Source organism: Vanrija pseudolonga, chromosome 5, assembly GCF_020906515.1.
Source record: "Vanrija pseudolonga chromosome 5, complete sequence".
Lineage (NCBI taxonomy): Eukaryota > Fungi > Basidiomycota > Tremellomycetes > Trichosporonales > Trichosporonaceae > Vanrija > Vanrija pseudolonga.
In genome coordinates, this window is record NC_085853.1 from 167576 (window position 1) to 190974 (window position 23399).

General features: G+C 63.0%; 7 protein-coding genes and 1 non-coding gene across 9 annotated transcripts; 4 read left to right on the forward strand and 4 right to left on the reverse strand.

Annotated features, from left to right (window-relative positions):
• Positions 1–357: 357 nt before the first annotated feature.
• Positions 358–3720, forward strand: dma1_1 (putative E3 ubiquitin-protein ligase dma1). 2 transcript variants are annotated; one of them, XM_062773271.1, is made up of 6 exons: positions 358–729; positions 1279–2350; positions 2393–2607; positions 2649–2813; positions 2851–2932; positions 2977–3720. In XM_062773271.1, the coding sequence occupies exons 2-6, from the start codon at positions 1508–1510 to the stop codon at positions 3652–3654; spliced, it is 1983 nt and encodes a 660-aa protein (XP_062629255.1). In that variant the 5' UTR covers positions 358–729; positions 1279–1507; the 3' UTR covers positions 3655–3720. The 2 variants fall into 2 exon arrangements, with proteins under 2 accessions (XP_062629255.1, XP_062629256.1); XM_062773272.1 differs by lacking the exon at positions 358–729 and having other exon boundaries at positions 1229–2350.
• A 38-nt stretch (positions 3721–3758) lies between these two features.
• LOC62_05G006753 (uncharacterized protein) lies at positions 3759–9544 on the reverse strand (the record flags this gene model as incomplete). The annotated part of the gene is made up of 5 exons (XM_062773273.1): positions 3759–4000; positions 4037–4599; positions 4638–7858; positions 7893–8296; positions 8342–9544. The coding sequence occupies 5 exons, from the start codon at positions 9542–9544 to the stop codon at positions 3824–3826; spliced, it is 5568 nt and encodes a 1855-aa protein (XP_062629257.1). The 3' UTR covers positions 3759–3823.
• A 665-nt stretch (positions 9545–10209) lies between these two features.
• LOC62_05G006754 lies at positions 10210–10294 on the forward strand. Its single transcript is given in 2 exon segments — positions 10210–10246; positions 10259–10294. It is a non-coding gene; the product is annotated as a tRNA-Ala (tRNA).
• Positions 10295–10813: 519 nt separating this feature from the next.
• Positions 10814–12655, forward strand: chiB (Endochitinase B). The gene is made up of 8 exons (XM_062773274.1): positions 10814–11159; positions 11198–11427; positions 11474–11519; positions 11557–11642; positions 11681–11687; positions 11738–11959; positions 11998–12302; positions 12343–12655. Exons 1-8 carry the CDS (start codon positions 10821–10823, stop codon positions 12581–12583), a joined length of 1476 nt encoding a protein of 491 aa, XP_062629258.1. The 5' UTR covers positions 10814–10820; the 3' UTR covers positions 12584–12655.
• A 214-nt stretch (positions 12656–12869) lies between these two features.
• Positions 12870–16178, reverse strand: CHS2 (Chitin synthase 2; the record flags this gene model as incomplete). The annotated part of the gene is made up of 6 exons (XM_062773275.1): positions 12870–12959; positions 13006–13135; positions 13174–13541; positions 13579–14611; positions 14649–15043; positions 15081–16178. The coding sequence occupies 6 exons, from the start codon at positions 16176–16178 to the stop codon at positions 12870–12872; spliced, it is 3114 nt and encodes a 1037-aa protein (XP_062629259.1).
• Positions 16179–17651: 1473 nt separating this feature from the next.
• LOC62_05G006757 (uncharacterized protein) lies at positions 17652–18494 on the forward strand (the record flags this gene model as incomplete). Its single annotated transcript, XM_062773276.1, has 1 exon — positions 17652–18494. One exon carries the CDS (start codon positions 17652–17654, stop codon positions 18492–18494), a length of 843 nt encoding a protein of 280 aa, XP_062629260.1.
• Positions 18495–18566: 72 nt separating this feature from the next.
• On the reverse strand, positions 18567–20030 carry imqG (O-methyltransferase imqG). Its single transcript, XM_062773277.1, has 4 exons — positions 19663–20030; positions 19351–19561; positions 18860–19189; positions 18567–18781 (listed from the first exon to the last, which is right to left on the reverse strand). Exons 1-4 carry the CDS (start codon positions 19913–19915, stop codon positions 18619–18621), a joined length of 957 nt encoding a protein of 318 aa, XP_062629261.1. The 5' UTR covers positions 19916–20030; the 3' UTR covers positions 18567–18618.
• A 384-nt stretch (positions 20031–20414) lies between these two features.
• On the reverse strand, positions 20415–23244 carry SPAC17A2.14_1 (Putative metal ion transporter). The gene is made up of 2 exons (XM_062773278.1): positions 22738–23244; positions 20415–22679 (listed from the first exon to the last, which is right to left on the reverse strand). The coding sequence occupies exons 1-2, from the start codon at positions 22952–22954 to the stop codon at positions 20530–20532; spliced, it is 2367 nt and encodes a 788-aa protein (XP_062629262.1). The 5' UTR covers positions 22955–23244; the 3' UTR covers positions 20415–20529.
• Positions 23245–23399: the final 155 nt, after the last annotated feature.

A 23399-nucleotide genomic window follows, 5' to 3' on the forward strand; every position in this document is an offset into this window, starting at 1 on the left:
GTCCTGGCCCCCCTTGCAGCTCTGGCCGGCCCTCGCACGCTGCCGTCGTCGTCGTCGTTGATGAACCTGCCTGCCCTGGCGGCGCCGAGAACTTGGGTGCCATGGCGTCGCGGGGGGCATCGGCATTGGCTCTGCCTGCATCGACTGCACTGCAGTGCGCTGCGCTGCGTGTCCAGCTGGACAAAGCAAAGCAAGACGTTGAGATGCGGCAAGAGCCTTGTCGCCTCAAGGCCCACCTGACTGACATTTGCGGTCTCCCTGACGACACCTGGCCCACTTTATGGCCACTTGAGCTGTTCTAACGATATACCCCGGGGCCCTGCAGTCAGTTCCCCCTCTCTCATCTCTCACCCCCCGCAGTCGTCGCACGCAACCACACCCACCCCCATTGTTGCCAAGTGATACTGCACTGTCGTCGACTCTTTTGCATCACTCAAGTCACTGCAGCAGCCATCACCGCCGCCGCATCTCGACGCCGACTGCTGCCCGCTTACGCCGCGCCGCCGCACCATCACACCGCCTGTCTCTCTTTACCGGCCCCCATCCCGCTCCACCCACTTAAATGGCCCCGCGTCGTCAGTGCCGCCGCCGTCGCCTCCTCCTCCGCCGCCGCTTGTGAAAACCCCCCGCCCCGAGACCGTGACAAAGGACAAGAGTTGTACTATAGCGAGGTGCTACCTGCTCGCATCATTGTCCATCGCGACGACCAAAGCCAAACATACAAGCCAGGTGAGTACCAGTGTCGTCGTGCTCGAGCATTCCGTCGTCGCGCCAAGTATGCCCTCTTCCTCTCAGGGAAGGCAGACAGACCCCCGCAATCGTCGCAGTGATGGGATATCCTCCACCCTTGGTTGCCTTTTGTTGCGCTCTGCCCGCCGCTTGCCGTCGAGCCGTGCGTCCACGATTCGCCGTCGTGGGTGGGCGGGTACGTGCGTGACGGGAGCTGCTGGCTGCTGGCTGGTGCGACGGCTGCATCCAACAAGCAGCAGGAACTCAATTTGCTGCGCTGCTCGAGACCAGCAGCTCCACTCTTCTCGACGCGCGCCGCGCCGCCGCCGCTTGCACGCTTCCGTCAGCCTGGGTCGTGCCCGCACCACCCCGCACCCACCCACCGCCGCTCCTTGCCACCACCGCCGACGAGCTCGCCCTCGCCCCTGGCATTGTTCCCTCCCCCCTGCCTTGCCCCCCTCATCTCGCAGCCATAATGCTGACAGAGCTCTTCGCTCGACGTCACCATTCCCATCCCCCACCGCCCCGCGACGACGCCAACGCCCACAGATCACACCCGCCGTCCAGATCTCACAGCACAGAGACCGAGGCAGCAGCGTCGTCTCCGTTGTCCATCTCGCCCCTCTCAAACACTTTTAGTCACTACATCTCGACTGGATTCTACGTCCAGCGCGGCAGTTTCAGTCCGCCGCCAGTTCCTGCCCCGCCAGTGGACGTCCCTCGTGGTCGCGCAGAGCAAAACCGCGAGGAGCACGAACTCTCCACGAGCCCCATCGACATGTCGCGACCGGCAACCGCGAGGCATCAAAGCTCGCCTCCCGGCTCCCCGTCGGGCCGAGCAAACCATCATCTCGCGGTGGGAGCGGCAAACCAGCCGTTCGCCTCGCCGACGTCGCCGAGATCGACCTTTTTAGGCAGCTTTATGCGCACGAGAAGCCGTGCTGCCAGTGTCACCAACGCCGTCGCAGGTGCCGTCAGAGGGCGGGTCGGCTCTCCTACCACGGAACAACCCAACCCCCTGGGCAACAATGATGTCACCCGCAGTGTGAGCACACCAGCAGCAGAGCCCGCAGCGCCCGTCAACATCCCGCCCGTCGACCCGGCCCTGCGCCGAACCCATCGCGTGCGTCTCGTTCCAGTCCTCGAGAGCAACAGGTCGTTCTCGTTCGCCCCCGTCGTTCGCGAGCTGGGTGTTATGCACGTCCCCCCTGGCATCCTGCCCTCTATCGCGGCCGCAAGCGTGACCGATGTGGGACCAACTGTCAACGGCCGGCCCCCACCTCTGATCATCAAGATTGGGCGATTCACCGACCGTGGCGCGGGCTCTTCTGCCCCTGTTTCCGCTCCTGCTCCTGCTCCTGCTCCTTCTCCTTCTCCTGCTTCTGCTGCAGCGGCAGCAGACACGACGACCCCAGGCGGCCCTGCGACGACGGCTAGCGCAGGAGCCAACGGTGCAGGAGCTGCCCCTGGCGCCACCGCCAGTACCGCCGCCCCGGCGGCACCCACGCCCGCCGCGTCGGCCGGCGGCGGCGGTGGCGACTTGCTATCCTCACGCGCTGCCTTCAAGAGCAAGGTCGTCAGCCGAGCTCACGCAGAGATTTGGTGCGAGCCTGGAGGAAAGGTTTGTGGCAGTTGGAGCGCCGGCGCTGATCCCCCGCCTTAGTTCTATATTCGTGACACTGCCAGTTCTTCAGGCACGTTCCTCAACCACATTCGCTTGTCGAGCCCAAACGTGCAGTCACGCCCCCAGCTCCTCAAGGACGGCGATGTGGTGCAGCTCGGCGTCGACTACCAGGGTGGCGCCGAGGAGATGTACCGCTGCGTCAAGATGCGTGTGGAGATTGGGCGTGAATGGCAGCGTGGAGCCAACGAGTTTAAGTGAGTGGTGCGTGTGAGATTGTTTTGTTGACCCGCCCCAGCACCAACGCCTTGAAGCAGCTCAAGGCGCTTGGCGGTGGTGAGGACAAGGCCGACAAGGCCGACAAGTCGGCGACGGCCGGCTCGTCCACCAAGAAGAAGGCAAGCGTGACCGACTGTTGTATTTGTTTGTTCTCGGTCACCGTGTGCCAGTCGCTCTTCATTGCGTGAGTGCAGTGTGTGTAGGCTGCAGCTGACGCATAGACCATGCTCTCACGTCTTCCACTACAAGTGCATTCGCCCGCTCCTCAACCAGCACTACCCCGGGTTCTCGTGTCCCCTTTGCGTGAGTTGAGACTTCGCCGTTAGGAGCACCAACTGACAACACAGCGCACGTTTGCCAACCTCGAGGAAGACGTCGAGACCGAGGACGCGTGGGAGATTGCCTCCAGACGAGCGTCCGTCATCTCCCGCCGCAACTCGAACCACTCGATTAGGCTACCACCTGCGCCAGACGGTGCCGCGCCTCATCCTCCTACGAGTGAGGGCGAGCCGAGCACCGGCGTGGGCTTTGGCGAGGGTTCTGCCAGCATCGACGAGTTACTTGCTGGGTCCAGCGGACGGCCAAGCCAGGACGGGGCGACGCCCGCCGCCGAGGACGGCGACACACGTCCGGTGCTGCTGCGCCAGACCACAGCCGTGGGCGACACGACCATCACGACCATCCCCAACGGCGTCGCGACACCCGACATCATCACCGAGCACAGCTCCGAGCTGCACTCGACGTCGGCCGCCTTACCCATTGCCGGGTCGGCGACGAGCTCGTTGCGCAACGCGACCACGCCCAACATCCAATCCCTCACCCAGACTCCGATGAACGACTACTTCCTTTCCAGCTTAGCCAACAACCATTCCGGCCTGGCCACGCCTTCGCGCGACGACGCGAGCTCTGGTCCCGGCAGCCGACGCAGCCACGAAGTGCTCGAAGAGGAGCCCGCTGCCGAGGCCGCCGCCGAAGCCGCCGACGCCAACTCGTCCGACTCGGACGGCATGCAAATGGACCCATAATAACGACGTAATTTCATTATTTTCCCCCGATAGCATACATCTTTTCTTATTCTTGGCATGTAGTGCGCACTTTTGTTGTGGCTAACATACGTCAATCATTAACCCTCTGATGTGCATTCGAGCTAACAAGTACAAGAGTCCGTGTAAGAATTGAATATGATAAAGTCTTCTAATTGCCGCCAAGCAAGTAGCGGGGCTGCATGGGGATGGGGCCGCCAGGCGATGGCGCACGCGGGAGGCTGCGCCCGGGCGACCGCCCAGGCGACGGCGAGGGAAGCGAGGGATAGTTGGCATATGTCGTGACCTGGGGGGCGACAGGCGTCGAAGGTGCGGGGGTGGACGGCTCCTACTGTCGTCAGCTGTGCCCAGTTGCTCCACCCACCGTGTCGCCGTTGTGCTTGGCCTTGAGGGCGAACAGGTCGGCAATCTGGTGTTCGAGCGCCTTGCGCTGCTCGCGCATCTTGCCGAGCTCGTGCATCGACTTTGTCACCTCGCCCGACAGGGCGCGCTTGAACTCGTCGACGTGGATCTGCATGTTCATCGTTGTGGCCTGCTGCATCGCCTCGATAAAGTGCAGCCGCTCGCCGCGGATCTCGGTCGTGAGGTCGGTCGCCAGTGCGCGGAGGAGCATCTCGTTGTCGGCACGCTGCTTCTCCACGACGGCGACAACAGACTCGACAATGCCCTGGTTGGCCGCGGCACGTTCCCGCTCGGCAGTCATCATGCCAACTAGCGACTCGAGGCGCGCAGTCTGCTCGTCGATCTGGGTGCCCCGCTGGGCTTGGTCGGCGAGCATGTCGTGCATCTCGGGGATGAGACCCCCGGCGCCCACGCCGTCGGGCGTCGCCTCGGTGAGCAGTCCGTTCAGCCGCTTGGACATGGACTCGAGGTTGGTGCTGGATTTGGAAACAAACGTCTCCAACCAGGTGTTTAACTCGTGCAGGTCTGAATGATCAGCCAGAGGTCACGGCGGCGCCACTTACATCTTGCGATATCCGCAGTCTGCTCCGTCTGCTTTTCCGTGTGTTCCTGTAACTCCTTGACAGCGTCAGAGACGCCGACGTCCGAGGCGGCACCATCCTTGTCGGCTGGCTCGTCGGGCTTGGGGATTGTCGAGTCGGTCATCTTCTCGACCGCCGGCTTGGCGTGGGACGGGATGCCCGCCTCTGGTTCGGCCGGCTTGCTCTTCGCGGCGTCATCAGAAACAGCCCTGGACACCGCGCCACCGGCAACGGCTCCGCCAGCAGCGGCGGCCGCCGTGAGTGCCGTCGTCTCCTTTGCCAGGTCCGCCTGTCGGCTCAGCACCTCCTGGATCAGGTGGGCGATCGCGTCAAGCTTGGCGTTGACCTCGGGCAGCTGGGGCTCGACGGCCTCGGTAGGTGGTGGCGGAGGCAGGTCCTTGTCCGTGCTGGCCTTGGCCGCGAGCAACGCGGTGATCTCGGCACGGGAGCTCTCAACGGCCGCCTGAACACCCTTGACGTCTGTGTTGATCAAGTCCATTCGTTGGGCGAGGTCAGGCGGCAGCATGGCAACGCCTTCAGCCACCCTCGTGACGTCAATGTGCACGCTCTCGAGCTGGTGGGCCAACTCGGCGTGCTCGGCCGTCTGGCCGTCTAGATGCGCAAGAAGCTTTGGATCGGTGCCCACCACCATGGGGGCCTGGCGCTCGACCTCCGGGACAGGCAGGTGGTCGTCGACCGTGCGAAGGTCGTGGTTCTCGACAGTCGGAGTAAGAATGCCTGCCAAAACCGAGTCCATGACTGGCGCGTTGGGGTTGACCGTCTCGGTGGACATGATCGAGCCCCGGCGCGTGGCGGTGTGCCCGTCGGTCGTTTCCCAAGACTCGACACCAGACTCCGGGCGAATGCTGCGCGGACGTGAGGCGGGGCTCGCACCCCACAGGCCGCCAGGCATGTCGGGCCGGAAGCTGCGAACAGACGGGGTGGTGGACTTGGCCGGCGTCGGTGGCGCTGGCTCACTGGTCTCGAACGCGGCGATGAGGGCCGGTACGGGCTTGCGGCGCGACGGCGTGGACGGTGTAGACGGCGAATCGGCGGCGGGCACGGTGCTCTTGGCAAGCGGCGTCGACTTGGGCTCCGAGGCAACAATCGCGCGCGACACAATCGGAGCTGGCTCAGCGACCACAATAGGTGACTCTGGTCGAGGAGACGGGACAGTAAGCGGCGTCGCGAGCACTGCAGATGATGCGACAGAAGGCGAGGTCACGCGGTCGACGATTCCCGGCTCAAAGATGGCGGCAGCGGCGAGCGCTCTGGCGCCCATTGTTCTCGGCGTCGTGGAGCTGACGTTTGAACGTGTGTCTGGCGAACGAGGCGGCACAGGGGACCGGGAGCGAATGTTCAGCGGCGCGGTGCCAGCCGGCGAGACGGGCAACAAGGCGGCACGGGCAGCGACGAGGCTGTCCACCGACTTGGTCTTCTCGACCTTGGGTTTGGGTGTAATAGGTCGCAGCCCGTCGCGGAGCTTGAGTGGCTCAGTGGCGGCGGCGGCCTCCGCGGCCTCCCGCTCACGCCGGAGGAAGATCGACTCGCTAACCGGTGTAGTGACCGGGATGTTGAGTGTGTCGACCGACTTGGTTTTGATTGGGGCGGGCTTGGCGTCGGTATCGACAGCCTTTGCTTTGACAAACGAGAGCGGCCTGGTGACGTTTGGAGCGTCGGATAGGTTGGGCGAGCTGGTAGCTGGCTCAGAAAGGTCGGGGGACTGGGTGAGTGGCTCCGAAACAAGCTCTGGCGCTGGCTTCAAGACTGGTTCTGAGAGTACAGGCTTGGTGAGCTCCCTGTTGGCAGACTTGTCCAAGTCCAGGCTGGCTGTCTTCCTCGGTCCGCCGAGGTTGGCCTCGACAACCTGTCTTAAATCCCTTGGTCGGCGAGGTCCGGCAACAGGCGACGGCACGGCCAGAGCAGCAGGGGCTGCCGGCTCAACTTCGGCCTCGACGGCCGCCACGCGGCGCGTGACAATACCCAAAGCACCGAGCGGCTCGTCCTCGTCCGCAACGAGCGAGTCCCCGCGACGCACTTGGCTTGCAGAGCGGGAGGGGTTGAGGTCGTTCGGGTCAAAGCTGAGCACGCTGTCGCTGATGTGTGGCGAGTCGACACGCGTGAGTGGGGGAGAAGCCTCGCGGGGGTTGGGCTGCCACGCGCGGATCCGCTCCGCCATGGCCGATGAGCGATGGGTACGCTTCTGCGGCTCGTCGACGGGAGGGGCGGCTTCGAACATTTGCACCACCGACTCGCGTAGAGGCTCGCGCCGGGCAGCCGGTGGCTCGCTGCGCGGGAGCGGAGTTGCTTTGCCCTCGGGTGTCCTGGGCCCGTGCAAGGCCTGCACGCGGGACTGGACGACGCTGAGTGGTCGCTGCTTGCGAGGGGGACTCTTGGGCGGGAGGGGCGGCGGTGCGTCCAGTCCACCCTTGGCTGGAGACGGCGCCTCGACCGTTCGTTCGCGGTCGTACGCAAGGATCTCGACCGAATCATCGCCAGCGCCATCGTACGCCAGCTTGACAGACTCGGCATCCTCGTCCTCGACGGTGGCGCCGTCGTAGGCAGCCGATGACGGTGGCGATGGCGAGCGTGGCGGAACGTGCGAGAGGCTGAGACTGCTCGCGCCGAGGTGGTTGGACGCCAGGAGGTACGGGCCGTTATGCGACTGAGGCAGGCTGTGGTACGTCGTCTGGAACGAGCTCTGGTTTGAGCTACTCGACACGGGCGTGCCGGATCGGCTGGCGCTCAAGACTTCCTGGACCACCTCACCCGGACGGACATTGGTCAAGGATAACACTTCAGCGTTGACTGGACCGCCGCCAAACTCGTCTGGCAGTGGGGGAAGAGGGCTGCTGCGGCCAGAGTAGGGGCTGGCGGGCGGGAGCTCGGGAACGCCGAGGTCAGCTGCACCAGGGTCTGATGCTGGCGGCGGAGTGTCACGGGGCACGTCGGGCAGCGCGCGGTTTAACCTCGGTGCAGCGGCAGTGATGGATCCCCGACGCAGCGTCGAGTTGGCCATATCGAGGTCTCCACACCTGATCCACAGGTCGCCGAGCTTCTGCACAGGCTGGTCTGGGAGGTCGGCCTCGCCTCCCATGATTGGAAGAGGGTCGCTAAGCTTCGGGAATGTGGCATCGCGCGGCGTGAGGACTGGCAGCTCGGGCTCCTTGCCTCTGCCGTCCTTGTTCGCCAGTAGCGTATCCCTGGACGTCAGTGGTGCACATTCGCCACACTCACCAGATTGCGCCAACCCATCCCAAACGTCCATCGACGCCGTCAACGCAAATGTGCTTTTTCGAGCCGTCGACGAACACCATTTCGAGCACCTCTGCTCCAATTCCCTCTGGAACGGACGGCAGGCCACGGCTGCCCGCCTCGTCCCTGCGAAGGGAGTGGATCGAGGCACAGTCCACCATGGACAGCTTGACGTCTGGCGGCGTGCCAGCCGGCGGCGGCTCGATGGCGGAGAACGGCGTTGGCAAGCCGCTCATCACGCCTGATATGGGGCCGGTGGTCGGTGCGAATGCCACAGCGAGGGTACGTGACGACAGGGTGCCCCACGCATTGACCCACGAGCCCCATGGGTGTGCGGCCGTGGTGCGCGACGCCTCCATGTACAGGATCGGCGTGGACCTGATGGCCTGTGCGTTGTTAGTTGTCATCAGCCACATGGCAGTGCCACTCACATTCGGGTCCATTGGGGCACGCGGTGCGCTGCCCCGCCGGTCGCGGAGGACGATGCCGCCCTGCATCTCGGAGCCTACGCGAGGTGGTGGGGAGAAGAACTGGCCGTCCTCCTCGAGAGAAGAGTAGCCGTTTGGCTGGTCGGCATGCAGGCCTACCGCGCCTGTTCCCCAGCCGGTGTGACCCTTGTCCTTCTCCTTGTGTTTGTGTCGGAATCCGTTGAACACTTTGCCGATTTCCTTGAACGGCGATTTCTTCATAGGTGACTTGATGGGCGAGACAGGTGAGCGATCGATCGACGGTCCGGCCTGGGGTGAGATGCTCGAGTCGCGCTTGCGGAAGGCGGCGAAGGGCGACCTCTTGCTGCGCGGTGAGTCTTCAGATCCGCGCGAGCCAGGCTGGTAGGCGTAAGCTGCTCGAGGGGGCGTGTGCGGAGTTGCTGACGCTATGCCAGGCGCTGAGAGGTAAGGGTCGCGGTAGCCATGACTCCTGCCCGGGCTGCTTAGAGGTTGGGGGAGAGCGATACCGCCTCGAGGGGAGCGAACGGCCTGTGGCAACTGCTGCGCGCGCATGTTCTGCGACGGGCTAAGCGGCTGGTACGGCTGAGGGATTGGGATGGGGCCTGCGGCTGGCAAGGGGCGGTCGGTGGTGAACAGCGCCCCCGGGGATGGCCCCCTGCTGTCAGGTGACAAGGCATTCTCCCACTGCTCGATGACCTGCCTCGCCGAGCCTGGGGCGGTCGAGAGCCGTCGATAGTCTGGCGATTCGTCAGAGTACATGCTCTCGGTGCGCTCGGGGACAGGTACACGGCGGATGCGGGTGGGGGTGTAGGCGAGCTCTTGCCTCGTGGATGCCGGGGAACGGGGGAGTGCCCGTCGCACAGGCGATGGCGATGGTGGACCGCCGTAGTTTTGGTTACTGTTATCCTCGTCGTCGTCGCCCTCGTCGGCGCTGAGGCCGCCGTAAGCGTCGTCGCTGGAGGCGGTGTCGAACTCGTGCGACCGGCGGCGGCTCGTCGGTGTCGGGACGGCGAGGTGGTTGTCGACCGTGTGCGCCTCGTAGCCCCCCTTGACGGAGTGGGTTAACGACGGAGATGTCGGCGCAGTGGAGCGCGAGTCGGCCGTCTGGTCAGAAAAGTAGTCGGACACGGTCGCCGACGAGACCGTGATGTGCGAGTGGCGAGCGGGCGAGTGGGGGGGAACCATGGTGCCGGGACGCAATGTTTGTTTGCGTCGGTCGTCGTTCCAGTCGTAGTCGGTCAGCGGTAGCGGGAGCGGGTAGGGATCTGTAGGGGATAGGGGAATTCCTCGTCAAGTCGATGTCGGTCGTCGGCAGCCGTCGAGGAGGCAAAGTCGCTAGTCGCCGACGAAACACACTACTACTATGCACAGGATGAGGAGACGATGCGGAACAGCTGTAGGCAACGGGCAATGTTGGTGTCATTCCTTGCGGGCGGTGGTGTGCAGCCCTTGCACGCCGGGGTTTGCCACGTGACGGGCCAGCCAAGCCCACTGGCTAACCTCAGCCAGCTTGCTCGCTGCCCTCTGGTTGGGGGATATCGGGCCAGCCACTTGACTAGAATCTCAGGGACGGAAATGGCGGAGGGGAAAGAAAACAGGCGCGGATGGGCGATTATGTAACAGGGCAAAGTGGCATACATTGCTTATGTAAGGGAGGAAGGTCGACATTTTTCACTCTTTCCGGCCACCTTCCTTGGTCGAGAAAGAGCGAAAAGTCTGGCGACAGGTGAGGAGGGAGGCACCTACAGCACCCGTACGCTATGGTCCTCGCTGCTCTATGCTAGACCGTATTGCTCCCAACACCACCATGCAGATAACCCACCGACAAACTCAGAAAACATCTAATTCTGGGGCGTGTAGCTCAGTTGGTAGAGCGTGTCATTAGCATCTTCTACCTAGTTGACAAGGTCTTTGGTTCGATTCCTAACTCGTCCAGCATTCGTTTTTGGGTTGCGCGAGGCGTAGAGGGACGCGATTGGAGGAGGGGTGGGTGAGGGAGGAGGACGAGGGAGGGGCAGCTTGGCGGCGGTGGCACCACCAGCGTGCGTGCGTGTTCTGCCACCGCCTCGCTCGCGCACTGATCGCCCCGGCTGTGCTTCTGGCACTGCGGCTTGTCCATCTTCTGACGTCGACGCTGTTCTGCATCCATGTCGTTTCTCTCTCTCATTGTCATTGTTCATTCTCTGTCGTCGCCTCGTCGAAAGGACCTCGAAACCACAAAAAGTCGCTCACTCCCACCACGTGTATGGCCCTGGAGCCCCGCGCTAATTAAGGAATCGGATCGACCAACGCGTCGTCACTGCTGCAGCGCGCGCCGCGTCGGGCTGGCTGGCTGGCTGCTTCACTGCCTCCCTCGGCGTCCCTGCCCTCTCCCTGCCCCCTCCCTCCGCCGCCCGCGTCACCGCCGCAAGCGAGCGCTGCCGTTGCAACAATGTTCAAACACAACCTCCTTGCACAGCACATGCTCCGAGGTAAGAGGACTACACCTCCTCCCTCCCCTTCTCCTTCTCATCCCCCCAAAGACCCACACGTCGACGAGCACCACCCACCAAAGCCGCCGCGCGTCGTCCGCCGTACAGAGCCAGACCCGCAGACTTCGCACATTGTATTCTGGTACTACATCCTCGCAGGCTGCGTCCTCGTCCTCCTCATCTCACTCTTCCTAGCGCGCAACTGGATCTTCCCGCCGCACCGCGCGACAGTCATCCCGTACAACGACGAACAGGTCACTCTGCAGCAAAGCTACCCGCCACCACCACCTCCAGACAACATGTCGGGCAAGAAGCACGTCGGATACTTTGTACGTCGTTGGCCCGATGGCACCGCTGACACACCAAGGTCAACTGGGGCATCTACGGCCGCAAGTTCCCGCCCCAGGAGATTCCCAACCAGCACCTCACGCACATCAACTACGCGTTCGGCAACGTCAACAAGGACTCGGGCGAGGTCGTCCTCTCCGACTCGTGGGCTGACGTCGAGATCCACTACGAGGGCGACAGCTGGAACGACGCGGGTACCAACCTCTACGGTTGTCTGAAGGCCATTTACCTGCAGAAGAAGGCGAACCGGTGGGTCGTGGTGTGGTGGCGTGGGAGCCTGGGCTGACAGCGGCAGTAACCTCAAGGTGCTACTCTCCATTGGCGGATGGTCGTACTCACCGGTGGGTAATGCGTGTTCGCCGTGTCTAACCCGCCCAGAACTTTGCCAACATCGCCAACCCCCAGTGGCGCGCCAAGTTTGTCGAGTCGTCGGTCAAACTCGTCGAGGACGTGGGACTGGATGGGTGGGTTCATGCACCACACACGTCGCTAACCCGCACAGCCTCGACGTAGGTATTTGCTGCGCCCAAGACCCACCTACACCCCTAACCCCCCGCAGATCGACTACGAGTACCCCAAGACGCCGTCCGACGCGCAGGCGTACGTCGCGCTTCTGCACGAGCTTCGCGGTGCGCTCGAGCAGCTCGCCCAGTCCAAGGGCCGCAGGCAGGGGCAGTACCAGCTGACCGTGGCCGCGCCGTGCGGGTCCGAGAACGTCCAGGTGCTCCAGATCCAGGCCATGGACCAGGTGCTCGACTTCTGGAACCTGATGGCGTACGACGTGGGTTACCCCTCCTCTATGTACCCAACTGACGCCAGTTCGCCGGCTCGTGGGACCAGAAGGCGGGCCACCAGGCCAACCTGTACGCCGACGACCCGAACGCCAACTCGGTCGACCGCGCAGTCAAGGCGTACCTCGCCGCCGGCGTCCACCCGAACAAGCTCGTGATCGGCATGCCGCTCTACGGGCGTGCGTTCGCCAACACTGACGGCCCCGGCGCGCCGTACAATGGCGTCGGGGAGGGCTCGTGGGAGGCCGGCATGTGGGACTACAAGGTGCTCCCGCAGCCTGGCGCGCAGGAGATCAACGACCACCGCCTCGGCCTGTCGTACAGCTACGACCCGTGAGTGGGGCAGCAGCAGAGACCAGCTGACACCGCGCAGTGCCAAGCGCCTCATGATCTCGTACGACACGCAGGCCATCGCCACCCAAAAGGTCCACTATATCCACCAGAACGGCCTCGGCGGCGCCATGTGGTGGGAGCTCGACGCCGACGCATCCGAGGCCTCGGGCCGCGCGCTTGTGCGTACTGTCCGTGAGCAGCTCGGCCAGCTCGAGTGGCGCGAGAACGAGCTGGGCTACCCCGGCTCCAAGTATGACAATCTCCGCAACGGCACCATCTAGACTGCCGCCGCCTGTAAATAGATTTTATACACACGAGTTATACAGTGCTCAAATGCGATTCATGTAGCGTTGCCGCCCAGCCAGTTACCAGCACCGGCGGGGATGGCTATGCTGTGGCATCCATTGTATGTGGTTCGACTCCGACTCGTGGGATTGTCCAGGGCTGTGGCTATGGGTATCTATCTATGGTCATCATGCTGAGAGGCGTGGGTAGGGGGTGTAGCGGGGCACACATTATATGCTTGTCCTTGCACAAGCGCTGTAGTAACACGTTGTGGGTGGCCGCTTAGAATCCGAAGAAGCGGAAGATGAGGTAGAGCAGGCAGCCGATGAAGCGCATGACTGAGAGGAAGAGCACAGAGTAGAAGATTGCAGTCTGGGGGTGTCAGTGGCTGAGAAGCGAGAACCAGAAGCCAACTCACAAGATAAGGGTTGAACGTCGACTCTGTGGCAGAGACAAAGTGCTTGCCGAGCCAGTCGGTGAACGCGCTCGAGGTGAAGAGCATGATAACAAGCATATTGCTTCCGAGGAAGAGAAGCACGACGTTTGTACTGGCGGGTTAGTTGAAGACCACGGATCTCGAACCCACCGGAAGTTCCTGTCCGAGTCACTGCGCTTGGTCTCGGCGCTTCGCTTCTCCTTGACCTCCTTGGGCGGGATACGCATCTCGGAGCGAGCCTGCTGCCAGAGCGCCTCGACATCCTCCTGGCGTGTAGGGAGGGCGACCTCGGCCATCTCCTCGCCGTTCTTCTTGACCGTCTTGGCCTGGCCAAGATCCTTGCTGTTACCGTTATCACCCTTGGTACCCCATGACACGTCGTGCAGGTTGCAGAAGGCGTAAATCAACAGGATGTTGACGTAGGAGGGGAGAAGGAACAGGTACTGGATGAACGAGGTGAGCATGTGCCATGGGTCGAGGTACATGAGGGATGAGATGATGTAGAGGCCGTACGTTGCCTGGTGGGTTAGAAAGGACCTCGAGGAAGGAACCCACCATAAGAGACATTGCGAGGGAGAGGAAAGTTCGGTTCGAGAAGAGTCCTCTCCAGTCACGCCATCCGTCGGCCGTGTGAGGGACTGTCTGGTATACTGTCCAACCGGCACAGTATAGCAGGATACCTTGACAGGCGGCAAACAGTAGGATACACAACGTGTACATGAAGTTTGCACCTTGAGGACGGTTTCCGAGGGAACAAATGAGGACGACGAAGATGATACCAATGTAGACCTTGTTGAAGATTTGGAAGATCTCGCTTCCGGCGCCGCCGAAGGGATCCTTGGCACCCGAGATGGACGAGTCGATGAGGAAGTAGAATGCGAGGTAGAATGAGGAGACGGAGAGCCAGTTGAAGATGAGGTTGATGAGGTTGTAGATTGTGAGGAATTGGAGAACCAGTTTGCGGATAATGTTGTGTCCCGACGTCCAGATGCGCCAGAACGAGTACAGGGCGTAGAAGGAGGCAAAGATGGAACCGTTGAGCCAACGACGACGCTGCGAGATGAACTCTGGTACGCGTGCAGGCACGTCGGTGGACGCCTTGGCCGACTTGACGTATTGCAGGCGCCACTTGGCGTTCTTCTTGGTGACAATCTCAAAGGCGAGGATACGATCCTCTGCCAAGAACTTGTTCCTGTCGAAGATGGACGCTGGGGGAGCGCCGGGCAGGTTCATGAGCTCTCCGTGGAAGTACGAGGCGAGGGGGCCGGTACCGTCGGGGTGGTTGCACACGGCCGCGTAGCGGTACGCAGAGAAGGCACCGGGCAACACTGAAATGAGACCAAACACCGACTCAAAGGGCTTGTCGAGAGTGTTGGACATTTTGTACTCAAAGTTTTGGCCGGCGACGAGAGGGTTGAGAAGGTATCTGCCCCATTTCCCAGTATCGGCGTAGATCTCGCCACAGGCGCCGCCAACGTTCTTGTGCTTCTCAAAGACCTTGTACAGGTCGTAGAGACTGGTTCCACTGGGCTTGGTACCCACGTCGAGCAGAATACAGACGTTGGGTTTGATCTGGGGGCCAAAGGCGCTGAGGGTCAGTGAAAATCAACGACTGCCACACTCACTTGAAGAACCAACGGTGACTGTTGAGCTTCTTCTTGTTGGCCTCCTTGAGACAGAAGATGTACTGGACCGGGGTACCGCCGAATCCGACCTCGCCAGTGTCTGAGACGATGATCTGCGACGTGTACTCGAAGATGTGCGCCTGCACCTCTTTGCCTGCAACAGTGTCCTTGGCGACACCCTCGGCGTAAACACCCATGAGCTGCAGGATCTTGAGGACACGCGTGTCACAGACCTTGCGACCGTCCGCCACAATACACACGACAACCTTCTTCCAGGCACCGACGCCCCAGGTCTTGGAACGCGTACGCGAGTTGAGATGATTGATGTTTTTGATGACGGCGTTGAGGGTTCTGAGGAATAGGTGACCGTCTTCGTTGTACATTGTCATGACAACCTGCGAAAGTTAGGCAACACATACTCCAGGCACCTACAAAGAGCTCAGTGCGTCGACCATACAGGTACGGCCTGAGGTTGAACTTGCGTCTGAGAAAGTCGTCCGGGTCACATGTGGCCGCAGAGTAGCGCATCTTCTCCATCTCGCCCGGCTCGGCGCCAACCGCACCAGTGCTGGTTGGGATAACGGGCCGGGGCACGGGCACGTCCATGACAAGGTTGCCATTGAACAGGGGGATCTGCTTGACAACACGGCGGGCCAGGAGGTTCTCGCGGGCAGCGTGCCAGTGAGATGAGCCGGAGAATCCCGGGCTGGCCGGCAGCTGGCCTCCGCCCATCATTGGCGATGGAGGGTACGTGTTGACACCGTACAGGCTGCCCGTGGGGGCAGGGGTGTTGTTGTAGCCTTGCGAAGGAACGATGGCGCCGACATCATACTCCTTGGCCGCGGCGCCCGGGAGGTGGGTGTGCGAGTCGTAGGACTTGTAGTCGTCTGCAAAGTCGTTGCCATGGTACCCTGCGGTGTAGTCTGTGTAATCGGGCTCGTCAGGCGGCGTGTTCGGATACGTGTTGGCGGACCGACCTCCTCCGTGGTTGTCGTACCCTTGGTCGTAGTGGGGGTCGTGGGAGTGGTAGCTCGGGGACGCCTGGAGCTGTGGCTGGGACACTGGTGACCGTCCTTGTGGTGGGTAGATCTGGGACATGACTGGTTGTGGGTGTGATGGTGATGGTGGCTCGTAGTGGTGGTTGACGGTTGACAGATGTGAACGATTGTAGGTATCGGCTCGAGTGCCGTAGTGTGGTGTGCTGCGCTCTGCGCTGCGGTCGAGGTGTGGAGATGTGTAAGAGGGGGATGGGCCAGATGGGCCAGATGGACCAGGATGGGAGGGTGAAGGGTGCTGCTGATGCTGGTGCTGATAGGGGGCCAGTGCGAGATGGGGTGCCGACCAGTTTGTACGCTGGGTCAAGGTAAACGAGGGTGAGGAAGGAGCGTTGGAATAGACGTCCGAGTGGGTCGAGCGCACACTGTCGCGCCGAGCAGCTTGCTGAGGCTGATGCTGTGCCGTACCGTCGTAGTCGTGTACAGGGACAATCTGGACCGGAGGGTCATAGACTGAGAAGAGGTCGTAGCTCATGGCGGCGGCGGCGGCGGCGGCGGGCGCGGTGGGTGGCCAGCGTGTGGTCGTGTGGTGTCAAGGGTGGCTGCGACGAGCTTGGCCGCAGTAGGCAGGCAGTCGGCGTCTGAGGCGCGGCGCTAGGCCACTACTGTGCATGCACCTGAGCGGAGAGAGAGCAGGCGACCTGAGCCAGAGCCCAGCGAGGCAAGTGCAACAATGTTACTGCCCCGTGCGCGCTGGCTGGCTGCGACGGGTATTGTGATTGAGATCGTGTCGCGCGTTGTTGCGAGTAGTGGCTTGTGCGTCGTCGGGGGCGTCGCTTGGCGTTGCAGGTGTCAAGCTGGTCGAGCCCGTGGCGTGTCGACACTGTTGCGTTCGGGAGCGTCAATTAGCACTTGGCACTGACCATCGTGGCGTCAAAGTCAAGGACAAAAAAGTCAGTGGAAAGCGAGTGAGCATGGGCAGCTTTGTCTCGAGGTGGTCGAGAGATATTTGTGCTCCATCGCGCAGTAGCATGACCGCGAGTCAGTCACCGGCCTGCGGCGGCGTCGACGGCGAGGGGTGAGCTTGTCGAAGAGAGAGTACGACGAAGAAGGATGGGCAGGAGGTATAGTCGTTCGAGTGGGCTAGGGCAGGCAGGCAGGACAAGAGGCGTCGCGGGCCGGAACACAAGGGGGGGGGGGAGGGGAGCAAGAAAGCAACAAAGGGCGGCTCGGCGGGCGGGTGGAATGTGGATATGTGGAACCCGCAGCCGCTGTTCCCGCCAGGCGTCAATGTGCCCGCGGCGGTAGCATGGCGGGGAAAGTTATGCCCGGGTCCTGGGCCGTCCTGACGCTTGTCCTGGGCGAGCAATATCGCGCAGGAACGAGCCATCGTCACGTTTCAGGCGCAGACGCACCACCAGACGCCGTCGTTGGCGCGGCACTGAAACGCGTCGTCGACGCGACTGGCCCGGCGCGGCGGCGCGGCAGGCTTCCCATCCAGGAGTTGCTGCTGCTGTCTCCGCGGCACCACTACGTAACATTTTTATTGATGCGCGCATTATGCGTATGCGTACTATGCCTACGTACGTACATGGCTGGACCGGGCTGGACTGGAAAGAAGACTTCGGGCAGGGGAAGGGGGGGGGGGGAAGTGATATTGGTGGGCGATGTGATGGGCAGGCAATGATAGCAGTTCTGCCAGGGGGTGGCCCGTGCTGGGGCTGTACAATGGAGCGCGTCGTGTCAGTCAGCACAGACCACCTCGTGAACGACGGCGAGGCCATCAACCACGTCGAGCACTGACACGCTGACACGCATGCACGCATCCACGCACCCCCGCCCACGCTCGTTCCCTGCAACGACACAAACATTGTCTCCACAATCTCCACCACCCCAACTGATCAACTCACTCACCCACTGCTCCAAGCCCACCTCCCAACACCCCGCGTTTCAAGTCCCGCGCGACCCCAAACCCTCGAGTACGTACGACGCCTTGCGCGCCTCCAACATGGCGATACGAGGCAGAGGCGGCAGCAGCCCTAGCCCTACGCTCGACCTCGACATCAACTACCGGCGATCGCCGTCCCCCGCGCCTCCCCCCTCGGCAGGCTGCTTCAACATATCCTGGGGCAAGCGGCGGACCAAGACCCTCCCCGTGCCGGCCGACGCTGGCCGGCTGCGAAAGGTGCGCTTCTCCGAGATTGACGAGGCAGCGCCACCACCCGTGCCCCCGCCGCCCAAGCCAAGCGCGCTCAAGAGACTCCTCAAACGCAAGGCCGCGGCGAAGCCTCCACCTCCTCCGCCGGCACTGAAGCCCACACCGCCTACGCCGCCGCCAGCCGAGTCCTACTACCCAGAGTACACGACCATCCTGACGGGCAAGCACGCGCCGCCGCCCGAGCCCGACGTCTATGCCGCGCCGTGGCTCCGCCCGCTCGTGTGGCAGCCGCCGCATGCCGAGCTGATGGCGAAGCGGCACGCCGAGTGGGCGGGCCACCTCACGGCGGTGCATTATCCGCTGCTCCCGGCGGCGGAGGAGTACGAGAAGATCGGGTTCAAGTGGGACGCGGCGAAGGGCGGCATCGACACGAGCAAGCTCAACGACGCCGGTTGGACGGGGTACGGCCCCGGCCAGGCGAGCACGTCGACCACGTCCGGATCGGCTTCTGGCGGTGAGAAAGGAGGGGGTGGTGGGGGAGGCGGGGGAGGGGGAGGGGGAGGGGGAGGGGGGAAGAAAGGAAAGGGGAAAGGCAAGGGCAAGGCGACTGAGGCGGCAGAGGAGAGCGAGGCCGAGACCGAGGCCGAAGAGAAGACAGAAGAGGCAGAAGAGACAGAAGAGGCCGGCGAGTAGTCTCGTCGTCAGCCAGAAGAGGCCGCTGCGTGGCGGCCAAGTGGCACAGACGGCCGCGCGCAGCGGCCTCGCTCCACATAGACACCACTTCATGTTGTATGTACTTCCTTCCTTTGACGCCGCGCTAGTTCTTGTACACGATCGCAAAGCCGTCCCAGTTCTTGTCGCCGACGGTCTGGATGGCGGCCGACAGCACCGTCTTGCCGGCGTCGGCTTGGATCCAGTCGAAGATCTTGCGGAGGCCAGTGGCGTCGGAGGGGACTTCAGCGCCGTCCGGCACGGCGATGCTGGGGGAGTCAGCGGCGTCCTATCGATGTCGGCGTCGACGCGGTCGTCAAAGACACCATCACGACCACGCCACTCACCGCCCGCCCCGGATCGCATTGTCAAAGACAATAACCCCGCCGCTCTTGGTCAGCCGAAGCGCCTCGACAAAGTAATCAAAGTACGCCTCCTTGTCCGCGTCGACAAACACGACGTCGTACCCCGGGTCGATTTCCCCAGGGGGCGCGGCAAACGGCCCCGCGGGGTCGCGGAGGATGTCGAGCGCCGGCCCGACATGCACCGTCGGGAAGGGGAACAGGTCGAGGTCGAGGAAGTTGGCCTGGGCGACCTTTGCGTGTTGGGGCGAGTACTCGATCGTGTCGATCTGGCCGGTGCGCGGGAGGGCTTTGGCGAAGAAGGCGGTCGAGTAGCTGCGAGCGCGAGCGAGCGTCAGCGAGCGAGCCAGCATGCCTTGTCAGTCGCGAGTGAGCGAGAGAGAGAGCGAGCGTCGTCGAGACGGCTGCAATCGACAGCCAGTTCCACCCTCGCGTTCTCGCGCACTCGCTGCGCTCGTGCCCTCGAGCAGACTCACCCCCCCAACGTCCCAATCTCCAGCACGCGCTCAGCCTTGACAGCCTTAGTCAACACGGCGAGAAACTGGCCCAGCTGCGGCGTGACAGCAATCTTGGGCAGCCCGGCCTCGTCGGCGCGCGCAAGGCCACGGAGGAGGGCAGGGTCGGACGCGTAGTCGGGGTGTGCTAGCTTGGAGGTGAGGTACGCGTCGACGCCGGCGGCTGTGAGGTCTGCGGGCGGGTGTCAGCTTGCGCTGCTCGGCCTGGGCTGAGCGCCGCGCGGCGAGCACTGCGTGCCGTGCCCTCTGCTCGCTCGCGCTCGCCGCACTCACGCGGCTCGTCTCCCGCTTGCTCCTTGCTCAGCGGCACGTCCAGCCGCGTGCCGATCTGCCGGTGCTGCACGCTGCCGTCCGCGTTGAGCGTGTACTGGGTCACTCCGCGCGGGTCTGGGGTATCAGAGCGGCGGGTGAGCGACGTGGCGAAAGCGCGCTGCTGGGGGTGATGGTGTGCGCGGGCGACGCGCAAAGGGGGGCGTAGGAGGAGGAGGGACCTACCAGCGGCGGACACTGCGCGAGGGGCTGTCATCGTCGTAAGTCGTAAGGGTTGGGTTATTGGTGTCGTCGTCGTCGGCGGGGTGGGCTTGCCTTGCCTTATGTACTGCCTCGCGCTTGCAGTGTCCGCCGCAGTAGCAGTATCGTCGTTGGTGAGACTCTGACGTGCTGATGAGTCGCTCGCAGTGACGATGACGTCCGGCGGCGGCGACCTCGCCGGGTGCCGGCCGAGCCGATGGGCGGCTGCGGTCGGTCGGGCTTTTCCGAGCCAAAGTGACGACGGCACGTTGTTGTTTTGATGTCTCGTCGGCCGACGAGCTGTGGCTACAGCTGTTGTAGGCACGTCGCAGCACGTCGCAGCCGAGGCCAAGCCAGCTCGGCGCCTACTGCACCAGTACTCCCCTCACAGCCCCATGTTCCACTCGCCGCTGCGCCGCTCGTGCGTCCGCACCCGCACTCCCCTCGCGGCTCCGCCGCTCGTGCTCTCCAACCTTGCTCACTCGCGCCTCGCGGCTCCGCCGCTTCGCCGCGCCGCTCGTTCGACACACATGCACCATACAAATACACACATCTATCTCGCAGCTGCGCCGTTCGTGCCCACTCTCCTCGCTCGCTCGCCGCTCCGCGGCTCGCTCACTCACACATCTATTACCGCACAAAGCACTTGTACGTGCCCCACGCGCCGAGGATGGCAAACAATGCCAGACAGCCCAGGATGGACCCAAACCACACGTACCCCTCCTCAATGTCCTGTCCAGGGACGTGGACGTTCATACCCCACAGACCCGTGACCAGGTTCATCGGGATGAGCACGGTACCCAGCGCCGTGAGCTTGGACAGCACGTCGTTGATCTGGTTGTTGGCGTCGGTCATCTCGATCGAGATCTGCGCGAGGTAGTTTGAGTGCGAGCGCGAGAGAATCTTCTCGTAGTGGTTCAAGTTGGACGTCATGGTGATCAAGTGGTCCTGGATATCGGAGAGATACAGGCCAATATCGGATTTGGGCGCGACGAGCCAGTTCTCGTTGCATCGCTTGGCGAGTCCCTTGACGACATCGGCCTTGGAGCCCATGAGACGAAGCAGGCCCATGACCTTTTTGCGGCACGTGCCGATGCGCCGCAGCATGTCCGTCTGCTCGGCCTCCTTGAGGATGAGCACGAGCTCGTCGATAGAGTCGACCTCGTACTCGATCGACTGGATGAGCGGGCCGAACGCGTCGGTAATGTCGTCGATGAGCGCGTACGAGATCCAGTCGGACGTGACAGAGATGTAGTCCTTGAGGTGCTTGATGCGGCGGCGCACGTTCTGCGGGTGTGGCGTGGCGCGGAAGTGGAACGACAGCGTGCCCTCGCGGAACACGATGATGTACATGTTGAGCGGCTCGAGGTAGGTCTGCGAGTACGGGTCCTGGTCGAACGAGCGGAAACACACGAGGTAGTAGTTGCGGAACAGTTCAATCTTTTCGCGCGTTTCCTCGAGCAGAATGTCTTCAGTTGTGAGGGGGTGGATGCCGAAGACTTTTGACAACATGCGCATCTCGTCGTCGGTGGGCGACAGCACGTCCAGCCACCAGGTGAACGCCTCGGGGTCCTCCTCGGCGGTGACAGCCGGGCCCCCAGGTCCACCAGGGTACGGCGGCGCGGCACCCTTGTTGGCATTGGCGAGGGCCAAGCTGTGGATGTTTGGGGGGTTCTTTGGCGCATGCAAGCTCAGCAGGCTCGGCTCGTTTGTCGGCGTGCCAGCGGCAGACTTGGGCGCAGTCTGGTTTGTGTCGTTGCGCGACATGGGAGCGCCGGCCGCCCCATTCCGCCCCTTGAACAGGTCCTCAAACGACTGGCCATCAGCCGGCAGCTCGGCGAGCGTGCGCGCGTGGATCGTAACGGGTAGCGCGTTCGAGTAGAACGAGAAGCGGTACGGGCGGTCATGACCCGGCGGTGCGTCAGAGTACGACACAAAGGGTGGCGGCTGCTCCGCGGGGGGCTGCTTGCCCTGTCTCGGCGCCTTGAGCACGCCGCCCACGGCGTCGTCCTCGCCACCACCGCCAAAGCTTTCGAACAGCGCGAGCTTGCCGCCACGACGGGCTGCCTGGTTCTGCGACGACGCCTTGCGTGCGCGACGGCGGTGGAAGTTGGTCTGCGCAGGCGACTCGGCGTCCTCCTTGGGAGAAAAGGCGCCCGCATCCGGGTCCGTGTCGTCGCCAAATGCGCTCGCCGTCATTGTGCGCTCGAGCTCGTGCGGCTTGGGTAACACGTTCTCGGTGCTACCGTCGCGGTGTGCCGTGCTGCTCGCCGAGCCTGACGAGTCGTGTCGGTCTCCATGAGACGACTGCCTCACAACCGCCGTGCTCCGGCGGCGTGTGAGCCCCGTCGTAGCGCCCCCGTCACCGTCCTCAGCGGCAATCGCCGCCCGCTCCGTGTCGGCAAACTCCTCCATGGGCGCAAAGTCAAAGTGGCTGCGGATGCCTCCGGGCGATGCGGCAAAGTGGTGGTCCGGATGGTCGGGGTATCGCCTCTCACGGTCCGAGTCGGTATCGCGCCCCCGCTTCGACTGATATGTGCTCACGCTGTCGGCTGAGTCGAGCGGAGGCACACCGCCATGCTCGCGCCCGTAGTGCCCCCCAAAGTGGCCGTCGTCGCTGCCTTCGTGGTCCTGGTGGCGGGCGCGGTCCATCTCGCGCTCCTCCGCGTCGCTGAGCATGCCGAATGGCGTCTCCTCGATCGGGGAGGTAGAGTACCCGCCTCGGGCGGCGCGCATGATTGCCGGCGAACCCTCGACTACGGATCCAGAGCGTACCCTTGCTATAGGTGTGTGTGAGCCACACATGTCACACGACCAACAAGCCACCAAGCTACCTACACATGCTCATGGCCGAGTCAATGTCCTGCTGCATCTGCCGCTGCACGTCAATGTTGTCGCGGTAGCTCGTGCCGCTGCTTCCGCGGTGTGCGGAACCGCCAAGCGCGTTGACCGGCGAGCGGGACGACGAGGTGTTCGACATGGCGCGCGGGTGGGTCGGCGAGCCGACGTCGACCTGGATCTGGCGCGGCGAGGTGGGTTGCTGCGTTGGTGACATTTTATACGGTGAGATGGGTTAAGGGGATATGGGCCGTAGAAGGTGGTGTGGAGTGGGAGGGACCACAAGAATTGGCGCTGGGAGTTGGTTCACGCAGCGGCCAGGTCCATCGAGTGTAAGAAGAGCTCTAGGGTCGTCGCTGTGGATGTGAATGAGGCGATATGCGATATGCTATGATTATGATATTGTGACGATTCTATCGAATGAGAGAGATTGTGTAGATGGAGTGAAGAGACCTGTCCAGTGGTGGCAAGTGGTCGTCGCCGAGTGCTCGCTCGCTCGCTTCGAGGCTGGAGGATTTGCGGATCGCGGAATGCACCTTGCTGCCTGAATTTAATGGCAGTCAGCCCGGCACGTGCAACCACTCTGCATCTATTCCCGAAGCCGCATTGGTCGAGGCCCGACACCTCAATGTGCTACATTTAGACTCTCACTCGCCCCCCGA

Bases quoted from the DNA above. Each gene is read 5' to 3' on its own strand.
- dma1_1 (XM_062773271.1), top strand. From the start codon at position 1,508: ATGTCGCGACCGGCAACCGCGAGGCATCAAAGCTCGCCTCCCGGCTCC. The intron at 2,608-2,648 runs GTGAGTGGTGCG...GACCCGCCCCAG, and splicing joins CGTGGAGCCAACGAGTTTAA to CACCAACGCCTTGAAGCAGC. The intron at 2,933-2,976 runs GTGAGTTGAGAC...CTGACAACACAG, and splicing joins GGTTCTCGTGTCCCCTTTGC to CGCACGTTTGCCAACCTCGA.
- chiB (XM_062773274.1), top strand. From the start codon at position 10,821: ATGCTCCGAGGTAAGAGGACTACACCTCCTCCCTCCCCTTCTCCTTCT. The intron at 11,160-11,197 runs GTACGTCGTTGG...TGACACACCAAG, and splicing joins AGAAGCACGTCGGATACTTT to GTCAACTGGGGCATCTACGG. The intron at 11,520-11,556 runs GTGGGTAATGCG...TAACCCGCCCAG, and splicing joins GCGGATGGTCGTACTCACCG to AACTTTGCCAACATCGCCAA.
- imqG (XM_062773277.1), bottom strand. From the start codon at position 19,915: ATGACAGCCCCTCGCGCAGTGTCCGCCGCTGGTAGGTCCCTCCTCCTC. The intron at 19,190-19,350 runs GTGAGTCTGCTC...TCGCGCTCGCAG, and splicing joins GAGATTGGGACGTTGGGGGG to CTACTCGACCGCCTTCTTCG. The intron at 18,782-18,859 runs GTGAGTGGCGTG...TGACTCCCCCAG, and splicing joins AATGCGATCCGGGGCGGGCG to CATCGCCGTGCCGGACGGCG.
- SPAC17A2.14_1 (XM_062773278.1), bottom strand. From the start codon at position 22,954: ATGTCACCAACGCAGCAACCCACCTCGCCGCGCCAGATCCAGGTCGAC. The intron at 22,680-22,737 runs GTAGGTAGCTTG...ACACACCTATAG, and splicing joins TGACTCGGCCATGAGCATGT to CAAGGGTACGCTCTGGATCC.